General features: G+C 36.3%; 1 protein-coding gene across 1 annotated transcript in view; it reads right to left on the bottom strand.

Annotated features, from left to right (window-relative positions):
• Positions 1–12,462, bottom strand: part of SPART (spartin) — a 31,987-nt gene that overhangs the window by 11,651 nt on the left and 7,874 nt on the right. The window contains 4 exon segments of the mRNA XM_006182647.3: positions 2,413–2,536; positions 5,187–5,342; positions 7,434–7,631; positions 10,503–11,314. Coding sequence (XP_006182709.2) covers positions 2,413–2,536; positions 5,187–5,342; positions 7,434–7,631; positions 10,503–11,314 — 1,290 coding nt within the window.

Below are 12,462 nucleotides of genomic sequence, written 5' to 3'. Positions count from 1 at the left end.
AACCTAACCCAGTGGGGACTCTACTCAGTCTACTGTCACCAATCCTTGGGCTCCTCCCAAATTAGCTTACCAGACTACTCCATCTAAAACGTTTGGCAGCTGCCTTCTTAAAGTGTTAAACCTAGGCTTCTTAAGTCAGTATCCTACATGTATAAATTTTAAAGTTATTTTACTTTTTTCACCTTTTACATTCATAAAAGGTTAAGACTGTAGCTTTTACTGATCTTTACTCGTCCTCAGGCGAAGGTGAATGAGCTCAATACAGATCCCTGGTTACTCATCTTTGTACAAAGCCTGCATGAGTCAGGCAGAAATAGTCTCTTGACAGATCAGATAGTTTTCCTTGGAGTAAATCTTAGCTATTTCTTGCATCTTTCTTTGTTACTTGTACCTTAAGTGTTTGGTGAGCTCGTTTTTCATTCTACCTATTAAAAAGCACATAAGTAGACACTATTCTGACTGGCAGTTAAGAGGTTTTAACATTACTATTAGCGCTATTGCTAGAACCCTGCCCTGAGGTACAGGATGAAAAGCAAAAAAGCTACAAGCCTGAAGACACTGGAGGTCCCAAGTAGTAAAGAAGGTCTATAAATGTCACCAGAACGTAGTTTCTGCTTCTTTTCAAATGATGCACTGCCAGAGTTCTTTTGAGATCTCTGAGAAGAGCTCTCCTCGGGATTAGCTGGCTCTCAGGGCACTCTACCTCTTTGAGAAGAACCAGTACGTGGAATCTGTGCAGTACCTAGAGGCCTGAGATTCTGCGGCATGTGATACATTCCAAAGATGGCCCAAAATAGTAACTCCTATTCCACATATTCTTTCAACATGACCTTGACATTCTTCCCACTGAGAACTGCGGTCTATGTAACATCCCTTTGAATCTGGGCAGGCTTGTTACTTGCTTATAAGGAATAATACTGGAAATTTCCAAAAGTATGTCAGAAAGGGTAATGCAGCTTCTGCCCATCTGGTGGACCGTTCACACCTGAACCATGAGCTACTGCGCAGAAGCCAGATAAGCTTACAGCCGCCATGCTGTGAGGAAGTCAAGGGGCGTGGAGAGGCCGTGTGCAGGCAGTCCTAGATTCTGACCTCTCCCAATCCAGATGCCAGATGTGTGACTGAAGGAGCCTGCATGAGACTCCAGCCCCCAGCTACTGAGTCACCAGTCAGCCTCTGAATCTTCCTAGCTAAGGCCTAAGGCTCTGACATCATGAAGCAGATACCACCTGTCCCTGCTACGCCTTTCAGGATACTCGGCCCACGGAATTCGTAAGCATGAACAGACGTTCGTTGTTTCAGGCCGTAAGTTTGGGATGGTTTGTTACACATGGATAGTATACAATCTTGTAACAGTATAAACTCAAAAAACTTAATTACCTCTGAATTTAGTTTTCCACATATGTGTGGATAAGGGCAAGTTTTCTGAATACTGACCCAATAAAAGCTTAGCAGCCTGTAAAGTCAGGGGTAAGGTAGTAATAGTGAAGGTTTTTTCTTTACAACTTCTTTAAAAATTTCTTTCAAAGGTCAATTTTAACTGTTACACTTATATTCGAAAATCTGGCTTTATCTTTTCTACTTGTCTCAAGCAGCTCTTTGACACTGGGTAAAATATTTTGTTCCTATCTACTTAATTATATTTCACTTAGTTTATTGATTTTTCATGCTGAAGATTTCCTCTGTTACAGACACCTGTATTATTTTAATGGGTTTTTAGTACAGAGATGGAAACCTGTATTGACAGTCTTTCAAATAATAGTCAAAATCCCCTACTGGGTCATGAATTTGACTTACTGTATAACGACTGGCAATGTTTTTTAGAAAACCAAATAGGTCTCAATCTGAGAGCTACTACAGTTGAAAAGTTAAAATGTTAACCAATTGAAGTATAAATATATGTGTCAGTAATGATCATTCTGGTTTTAAAATAAATGATCGGAAGCCCTTTCTAACCATAATTAAATAGTAGGGCCTACTTCCCAAGGAGCTTTGCTGTAGTTCTCAGATCTTTTCATGCTTGTACTGCTGTGTGGTTAAGGAGGGCTGCTTTGCTTCCAAAGATGGATGAATATCATTTTTTGATGGAGGAAGAAGGGGAAAAGGGGAGGAAAGAAAAAGACTAAGAGACAATTTCAAAGGAAAATAACTAATTTTATGTTCATAACTATTCTGAAAGTTTGGAGATTCTTAAAGCTTTTCACTACTAATTTTCCCAAGACTGTGAAACAGAGATAATACACCGAGAAGAACTTCCACAATATGATGATGTGATATTCAAAGACACTTGTTCCTTCTATTTTTAAGTATTTATAAATTGATCATTTAGAACCAAAATATAAAACATTATCTAAATATTCTGTAATGTGATCCAAAGGTTTCACATTATACGGGAAAAAATGACTATACTACCTGACAAGATGTTTTGAGCCACTTTCTCACTCCATTCAGGTAATTCCTTCGTTTTTTCTTCTGAAACAGGCTCGCAGGGTACAGTGTGACTCAGATTAACGTCTTCATTTGAAGTACCTTTGGCCTAAATAATAAAAATATTTCAAAATGTGAAACAATGAATACTAACAGGGAGAAAATCATAAGCATTTTGTAATAAAATATTAAGCCAACAAATAGTAATTAATGAAAATATTTCCAGCCAACTTAGTTATCAGTACATTTTACTACATAAAGCTCAATACCATAACTGCCATTGAGCTGAAAACTGTGCTGGTCTTATGTAAGGTCCCCCTGGTAAGTAAGATTTAAATACCAACATATTGCCAATACAGCACTCATTAAATCATATTTAAAAATTGACTAACTTTTTTCTTTTCTTGATTAGACTAAGTTCCTTCATAGAGCTATCATCCCCTAGATATTAGTATACACCCAGTACTCAGTAAAGTTAAAAGATTTTTGTTAAATCACTGAATCAGTAAAGGAAAATGTATCCAAATGAACTGGTTTTGATAGAAATCAAGTAAAAACAAGTAAAAATATATAAACACAAAATCTGCCATTCGATCTGAATGGAAATGGAAAACACAGAAATACCTATACTTTGCTAATTTTATAGCTAGGGCCAACACTCTAAAATCTCAAAGTTAAATTTATTTTCATTCTAAAAACTTATGAGTAGGCTAATTCAGACCTCATATTATAAAATAACTTGAAACTCAAACTCCCTAACAGAAATACAAACACAACTTCACTTAAAATATAAAACAACATTAAAAGCAAAACAAAAACTTCTACATGGGGCAGAAAAGCTACTCATAAATAAAACCTAAATACGAACTGAACAAAATACTTGCAACTTCTATCCTTGACAATGGGCTGATGTCCCTAATATGTGAAGAGCTCTCAGAAACTGAGAAGAAAAGAACTAGCAACCCAGTAAGAAAATGGATAAAGGACATGATTAGACATCACAAAGAAAACATAATTCAAGAAACCTCTAGGCAGATGCTCAACCTCACTAATAATAAAATCAAAAATGCAAATTAATAAATTCCAATATACAATTTCTCATCATCAGATCACCAAAATACAGAGTGACCACCCACTCTGCTGACTAGGTTGTGAGGAGACAGGTACTCTCACACAGTACCGTGGAGTGCTGAACAGTATAATCACCAGGGAGGGCAATTAAGCAAAATCTATCAAAATCACAAATGTATTTATCTGTTGACACAGTAATCCCACTTTTAAGAATTTATTTGATGAAATTACCTATAGATGCATGAATCGATGGCTCTACAAAGTTATTCACTAAAGCACTGTTTGTAACAGCAGTCACACCAAATACCCCTCAATAAGAGATTGATTGAAGGAACTATGATATATTTATACAATGAAATACAAAGTAGCTGTAATAAAGACTGAGGAAGTTCTCTATTTACCCCAGATTACTATCAAAAAATATATACATTGAACACTCTATATGATGTTACCTTTGTACAAGAAAGGGAGACAAATAATAACAGATTATCTCTGTTTTTATCTGCCTAAAAAACCCAGGAAAGAAACACAAGATCCTAATAAAAGCAATTACTTACAGGGGCAGGAGGCAAGATGTAGAAGCAGGGACACGATGGGAATAAAGTTTTTCAATGTATCTACCTTTTTATATAATTTGATTTTTTTAACTAAGAAATTAAATTTAAAAAATGAAGTTTTAAATTCCATTTTGGATCCCCAATGTCCTCATCAAGCTAGTCTAAGATGCTCAACGTAACCCACAGTGACAAATGGCAAGTGAAAGCAGAGTATTTGTGTGACAGTCATTAATTCCAAAGATAATTACTAAGCACTTACAATACAAAATACAACAATGAACACCAGCAAACTGTTTATAATCCAGTACTCACACAATGTTATTTTCTTTCTTCATACATGTGTTTATACTATCTTCAGGACTCATCTTAGCCATAATGCCTTCTAGGAGGGGCCTCTCTCACTGCCTCCCACACCTCTCATCTATGACGTCAGCCTGTACATTATGCAGCAAGTACAACCTAGTGTACAGCCTATGTACTTTTATCTAATGGTCACACTGGGTAGAAATTACCCCTTGGCTAATCTGTCCTCCTCACTACATGGTAAATACTTTGAGATGAGAAATTTAAGCTTTTTCCCACTACGCTCAGCTTTCTAGCACTCAATAAGTATTTACTGAACTCTAATCTAAATTCACCATTTCGAGCATATCATATACTCAGAATCTAAGAGATGAAAGAAAAAACTACTAAATATATTTCTGAAAACCCGTTTTCTCTGTCCTGTTGACTACTCATGAAGAAATAAGGAACTGAATAAAAATGGCAGTGTAGGGAAAAGCATACCTAGCCCCAAAGATCCTGGTGTACACAGGAAGGCAGACAGTAACACAAAAAAGTATATGCATCATTAAGTAAATATAAAAATCCTTCAAATAGTTCAATAAAAAATCTATCCCCCAAAACACAGAATATCTTTTAAAATAGTTTAAGTAACAAATACTTAATTTAAATTTCTTAAATTTAGGAAAATATTAAAGCTGATTCTAATTATTTTTACCAGTGAACACTTTGTGAATCTGCAAGCTGCTTGCAGTAAATGGAGATAAGATCTTACAAATAATTTAAACTGGTGAAAGGTACCCTTAGAACAGAATACACTCCTACCTTGTTGATCTTTCACTTACTTACCTTTTTCCCCCGTTTTCCTTTATGACGCACATCCTTATTGCCTTGGTCCAACTGTCTCACATCAGTGCCACTGGCTTCTTTCAATTGGTCAGAGGGGCACCTTGATCTCCCAGGAATTTGGAATTCATTTTCTCCTTCTGCCCGGTCCCAATTAGCCTAGGGAGTAAAGGACTAAGCTTAGCTCAAATTTAGATTTCCTCCAAGCTTCAGTACACCATGCTCTAATACGCCTATTCAAATAACAAGTGTTTTACAACTATTTTGTTACTCCTTCTCTATATTTTTATCTCATCACCAAACCTCAAACCTTTGAGGTCTTTGGTTCACAGGATATGGCCTAAAGAAAATTTCAAAAGACAAAGTACAAAAGATAAACTTATAGCAGATGACGGTATAAGTGATCATTAAATCAGATGCAGCTACATGAGTTTAATTAAATTATAAGTTTTAGGAAACACATACAAGACTAAATGAGTTTAAAGGCAATTAACAAAACGCATGTCCAGTTTAACTACTCCACATTGTTGGAAGACTGATTTTGTTTTTTCATTTTTGCACATAATACTAAAGGTATTCTGCTTGCATATACTTTGCTGAATGAATGCTTAAGAGTAAAAACAAGTCAAAATTATAGCTAGCAACTAACTTTTTTTTTTTTTAACTAATAACTAACTTTTGTTTACTCTTGGGGTTCCAGGTCAAGACAGCAAACTAAAAGTAACATGCAACCAAAAAATAAAACTGAACAGAGAAAGAAAACACATAACCTAAAGGTCAGTTTAATTTCTTTCCTAGAGCCCAGTAATACAAGTCAAATGAATGTAGAGGTGAAAGGAGAAACAGCTCCAAAAAAAAAAAAAAGGCCTGGAATACTTAACAATGTCACTTCATTTAGCTAGCAGACAGCAAAACTTAGACTTGAACCCCCATCCATTTGACCACGTTCCTGCCTTTGTAAACTCCTCTCCTGAGTACACCGAGACTATGCACACTTCTGTTTGAGGATCATGGCCTCTGTTAACATAGCTTAAATGTCTAGCATTGGCTATGCTCAAGAACACGTCGACCACCAGGTCATTCTCTTACATAGTTCTTACAACCTAATGCTGAGATGACTCTATACACATCCACTTAGCTGGTGATCTGCTCCAATCACCTCTGATCCTTTTAATACAGGTATGGTTCGAAAGTGTATCCTACTTTCTGAAAAAAACAGGAACAAATCTTTCATGACTGAACTCAAAGGAAACTGCTTTGTGAACTCTTCCCTGACCTCCTTTCACTTTTCTTCACCACCTATCATACTGCACTGTGGTTAGAACAGGAGCTGTTCTATACGCACCTTTATAGCCGCCTGCTCTTTCTTCTTACCCCATCATTTAACACAGTACCTGGTTAAATAATGAATTCTAAGTATCTGCTGACTGAAGAAGAAAATAAAAGATTATACTACCATGCTGTCAATCTCCTTCAGCCTAGATAACTGTCCATATTCACAATGGGAGATATTTTTCCCCTCTTGTCTTACATTAGTATGGGCAAGACCACCTAAAGAAAGTATCTCCATTATACTCTATTTCTACTCCCTATAACAGATCAGCACGTGGGCAGAGGAAACAGGCTAAAAAAGGCAAGTTCACAGGATGACCAACCATATTGTAAAAAACATTTTATGTTGCCTTCATTTTCCAAGAGAACAAGGATAATTCCTTCAAACAAAATCTTTTCCTCAAAATGCCAATCATACCCCTAAAATGTCCAACATAACCCATTTGCTAATGCTGAAATTACCTCCACTTCACCTTTCAGTCCCATAAGCCTACTTTTCCAACTGAGCCTTAAGACAGTGGTGATAACAAGAGCCAACACTCACAAAACATTACCACTTGTAAGCACTGATATAAGTGCCTTAACGTATTCACTTTTAATCTTCAACACAGCCCAATGAAGCCCAAAGATGTTATCCCCGTTTTATGACAAGAAGTATAGAGAAGATCAAAGACTTGAGTTAAACAGCTCTTCTGGAAGAGTTTGAATTCAAATCCAGGCAATCTTGACTCCAGAGCCCACAATCTTAATCATAGCTGTTTACAGCCAATTCCCAACTTGTATTTGTGAACACACAAGCAAATTATACAGTCTCAATCTCCCAACTCCGATCACATTGGAGCTTATTACACTTTCCTTAAAAACACAAGTGTTTATGTTAAAGCAGATTTTCATCCTAAAGGTGATCACACAAAATACCTGGAGCCGAAGGTCAGACATTTGTCTTAATAGATCCTCGAAGAGTTCTCTGTCATCTTCCGGTAACTCAGAAGACAAGACGACCCCCACAAAGCATCCTGATGCTTGTAACATTGTATCAGGAAACATGTAGGCTCCTATAGTACATTTAAGAACTGGAGATCTATCAGGAACTAGAGGATACAACCAGTCACAAACCTGAGAAGATAAATTAAAAAGAAAAAAAAATCGAAGAACAGACTTAGGTTTTCAGTGAGGTTTTAAATATTGTTATAGCAGCAATAGACATTTTAAAGTTTGAAATGCATTTTATAAGGCCTTCTAGAACCACCAGCACTACAAGCCTCCAATAAAAATCAGCCATTTGCTAGTCTCATCTCCCTGCAAGCCACTCACCAGAACTGTGCTAAAAATGTTGCTGCTGCACTAATTATTCAGTCTTAAAACTGGTGCCCTTAAATAGTCCACTGTTATCAATAACGAGGTTAGCTTTAAATAAGTAATGGTCAAAGTAAATTAAATTCAAATTATTTATCCGTTTGTATAAATAAAATCAACTGTTTCCAAGCACTCCACATGTATTTACTGACTTAATCCTCACTATTCCATGAAGTTGGTTAATATTGTCATTTTATGTACAAGAAAACGGAGGCACGGAGAGGTTAAGTTGCTCTGAGTCAGCAACCAAAAAGCTGAGCCAGGGTTAAAACACATGTTATCTGCCACCAGAGAGCTAAACAATTATTATAATTAGAAACCCAGCATTTACAATGTTGAATAAATTTTTTTAAACTAAACCCAACCTGATCTGATAGAGCTAGAACATTAAGTTACATTTATGGATTCACTATCTATTGTGAAGTTAAATCAAAATGACACAAAACTGCCTTGCAGCGTCATCTAGGGAGGTCAGACTGTCACACTAAAGCTTAATTAAGCTCACCTCCTGGAGATCTAAATTCAGAAGAAACTAAGTTTAAATTAGAATATCCAAATGTATTCATTTCCATTGAGATACGTTCTTTGAGTGACCAGAATATAACTATGCCTCTCTCCCTGGACACTGTCTTCCTCACATTAAGAAACTTGGCAGAACAATCTATTATCAAAATACTGTGTGGTGAACATGAGTCAAAGAGATGAAAGATTTCACATAAACAATAGAAAATTCTGGTATATATCCGTCATCTCTGACCAACAGCATTACAAACATGCAGGGAGCAGAGTACTCATATTTGATTCTTTCCTAGAAAACATTTCCCAAATTTTTATGGATTCTTTTTTGTCATCTCAAAAGCCACTCTCCAACTTTTCTAAAAGTCAAGCTTCAGACAAGTTACAATAAAACTGATTGCTATATTTTCCAAAGTATGATATATAACCTGTGGTATAGGGAATGACTTCAAGTAATACGTAAACTATTTAAATTTGAGTAGTTATGTATTTTAATATGCATTAGGGAAAAAATAACATCTTTCCCTCCATTTCACAGTTGTTATTGTTTAGGATAAAATTAACATATGAGACATTTAAATAAAAATATTAAGTGACAGAAGTGATGAATTTGACAAAAAAAAAACCATGGTTATACTTAAATGACTGAAGTTTGGGAAAGGTTTTTTTCACTAGGCTGTGATTTCTCTAAGACTAACTACATTGAAATGGAGTATTCTCAAATCTTCTCAAATAAAACTTCATAGACCTTTCTCAGGATAGATTTTACAGACTGGTGAACTCATTTACCATAAGCTGACTTCTCCCAGTTTCACTTTCAGAGGGCAATCTCATGTCCAAGTTCCGTATGAACTGACTACAAATTTAACAGGTTTAAAAAGTATATTAAAACTAAAGCCAAGAGAAAAATAGTTTTAGAAGCCATAGAATTCTAAGTGTGCCTACGTAAAACCAAATTAATTTCTAATTTCCTAAATAAAACAATAGTGGTTTTTTGCAGCATAAGAAGTTGTATCTAACATCTAATAATACTTAGTTGTTTCAGTGTTTGTTTTTCACAACAAAAGTATTCAGTGAACACATGGTAACTCCCTTTCAAGACACTGCTACAAGCATCTGAATACATGTAAATGAGAGCCCCTTAAAAAGACTCAAATTTTGGGTACGACTTTACTTTTTATTTAGGACCCAAAATAAAGAGATATTGGAAAGATGAAAAATAACATTAAAAGCACTAGGACAGGACAAATTTTCACTAGAGAACAAGTCATTTTAATGGCTCACGTAACCAGTTGAGTGTTTCTGATGTTAATTTCTCACACCTCCAACAGCTCAGGCCCCGAAGGTTTTTTTAAATTCCATTGTTACAGTGCACCTCTATTACCACAACAGCAGAAAGTATTGTATCTTTTAGCAGCTCCCTCACAATCCCAATTAATAAGCCTACTCTTTTTAACCTCAAGCCTTCTTTTTTAAAATAACTTATGGGATCACACTATTCTTCCTGTCCAATGATGAAGTCTTCCTTTCAACAATGCCCCAAAATATCTCCTTCATACATCCCTAGAAGGTCTCCATCTACCTTTAAACAACTTTCCAGTTGAATCCATGTAAAAGCTGCATAAGAATTCTGAGGATACCAAAAGAGAAAATCAACCTAGATAACCAGTACTGCAACCAAACCACATCATCTGGACTCTGGACTAAAGCACCTACCTTGCTCAGATCTAGCCCAGTTCAGCCCCTCAGCTGGGGCCTGACAACATTTATGGAAATCTACAGTGAATTCACACGTGAATTACATAAATCTCTTTTAAAATTAAAGTTCTTAGTTTTTTTCCTCAGATAAAAAAATTAGAAGCTAAGGAGGAATATTCCAGTCCCTCTCAGGTCCTGTCATTACAAATTTAATACTAAAACAAGACTTTACATCTAAGAAAAAAAGAAAAAGAAAAGGCTACCAAACACAAACATAGATGTTCAAAGCTCATAAATTTCATAAATATATTTTAAAAGGAACTAAAACTTATAATGATCTTTTTGTAACTCAGACACATTATAAATATTAATAAAAATAATGTATTTTACACATTTTTACATTTTTCTTTGGCTTACCTGAAGAAACCCAGGAGGACGGTTTAGAACTGTATCAAGAGAATTATCCAAGAACCTCACGATTCGAAGGTACCCAGGATATGAAGGTGCACTAACCTCCCCTGCAGGATTTACAAAAAAAATCTGTACTCCATTTGGTATCAAAATCAACTCATCTGCATCTAGCCCTAAGGTCTCAAGAGGAGGTGGCTGAGAATGATTCCTGTAAAAGTTTTCCCCAACTGATGAAAACTCTCCAGATTCTGTTCCATAGGAGACAGTGTAGTGGCCCTCAGCAGCCTGAGGAGTATAGGCAGGAGGCGCTTCTGACGGGTGACCGTGAGATGCGAAGGATAAAGCACTAGGTGCGGAAACTGACTCTGTACTTGTAACTGAAGTATTTCCATTTACTTCACTGTGCTGAGGAGGTGAACTAAAGGACTGAGGCTCCAGTGACTTTTCAGACATGTCTTTTGGTGGAAATTCTGGATATAACTTGGGCACCTCCTGAAGATCATTCCGCAGAGAAGTGCCAAGACCCTTCTCTAGAATTTCCAACCTGGTACGTACATTCTGTAGTGTTTCTTTCATTTTCTGCTGCATCTGTCTAGCAGATTCCCACCCAGGACCTATCTGTTCAGGATCTGATGATGAAACGCTGATTCCTCTGAGCAAGTATCCTATTCCTTGCTTATAGTAGTTCTTTGCTTCTTCCTTCTGACCTAACTCATCCGTATTCAGTCCCTTATTAACAAATGAAAAGGCCTTCTTGTATGCTTCTTTGATGATCTTAACTTCAGCAGGTTCTCCATCTCGTGGCTCTTGCTCCATTTCTGCAGAACAGGGAAAATATTTTTAATTAACTTATTTAATTATTTGTTTACTTATTTGTTATCAATTTCTCCCACCTGAATATATTTCAGAGGCTAGGAGCCTTGCTTGTCCATTTTGTTCACTGATGTATTCCCAAAGTCTACCATCAGATCTGACATAGAGAAAGCACTCAATATGCATTTGTTAAATGAATAAATAAATAATGCTCATGGTCCTAAGTATCTTTTTAAACTAAAAACATTAAGAGATTAAGCCAGAATACATCTGTTGAGTAATTTTCTTGTTCCAGTTTCTAAGAAATAAATTTCCTGTATCTTTAAGGTTGGAACAAAAGTGTCTCATTCTAAAATTCATTATAATTCCAGGTTATAGCAGCTAATTAAAAATGAGGTTGAATCACACATTGGAGAACAGAAATGAGAAAAAAAAATCTGAATGAAGCTTTAAAGTTACCTGACTTCCATTTAAAGGTGGCAGGTTACTCACATACAGTTAGCCCCGTTCCCTCCCAAAGCTCCATTAAAATGACCAACAAGATTGTTAAAATGGCATAACCATTTTTCTTAACGAGATAAAGGCATGAACAGGTATTTCACAAAAGAAGATATTTAAATGGCATGTGAAAAGGTGTTCAACATATGATTCCCTCGGGGAAATGAAACTAAAATCCACAACATGACTACAGTTAACTCCTTGAACAGTACAAGGACCACTTACACGTGGATTTTTTTCAATAAATACAGTACCTGTATTTTCATTTTACAGATTTTTAAGTGTGGGGAAAATCTGTTTGATTAGAGATCACATGGAATCAGAAGACCTAGGGTCTGTGCCCTGATTCTATCCAAACTGCTTCTGCTTCCTGTCCTTGGATGAGTCTTTCATCAGTTCCACTGCATCTGCGGCAGAGATAGCTGCACAGGGATTTTTGACTGTGGCGGGGCTGGTGCCCCTAATTCCTCATTGTTCAAGGATCAACTATATATACTTATCAAGTGGTTAAAACTGAAGACTAAGAAGTGTTAGAGAAGACGGCAACTGGAACACTCATATACTTTGCTGGTGGAAGTGAAAAATGGTACAGCCACTGTGAAAATTTGGCATTTCTACCAAAGCTACGTTCACCCACTCTATGACCCAGCAATTC

The sequence above is a fragment of the Camelus ferus genome, chromosome 14 (genome assembly GCF_009834535.1).
Source record: "Camelus ferus isolate YT-003-E chromosome 14, BCGSAC_Cfer_1.0, whole genome shotgun sequence".
NCBI lineage: Eukaryota > Metazoa > Chordata > Mammalia > Artiodactyla > Camelidae > Camelus > Camelus ferus.
The sequence above is the reverse complement of the archived record's forward strand: the minus strand, read 5'-3'. Positions and strand labels throughout refer to the sequence as shown.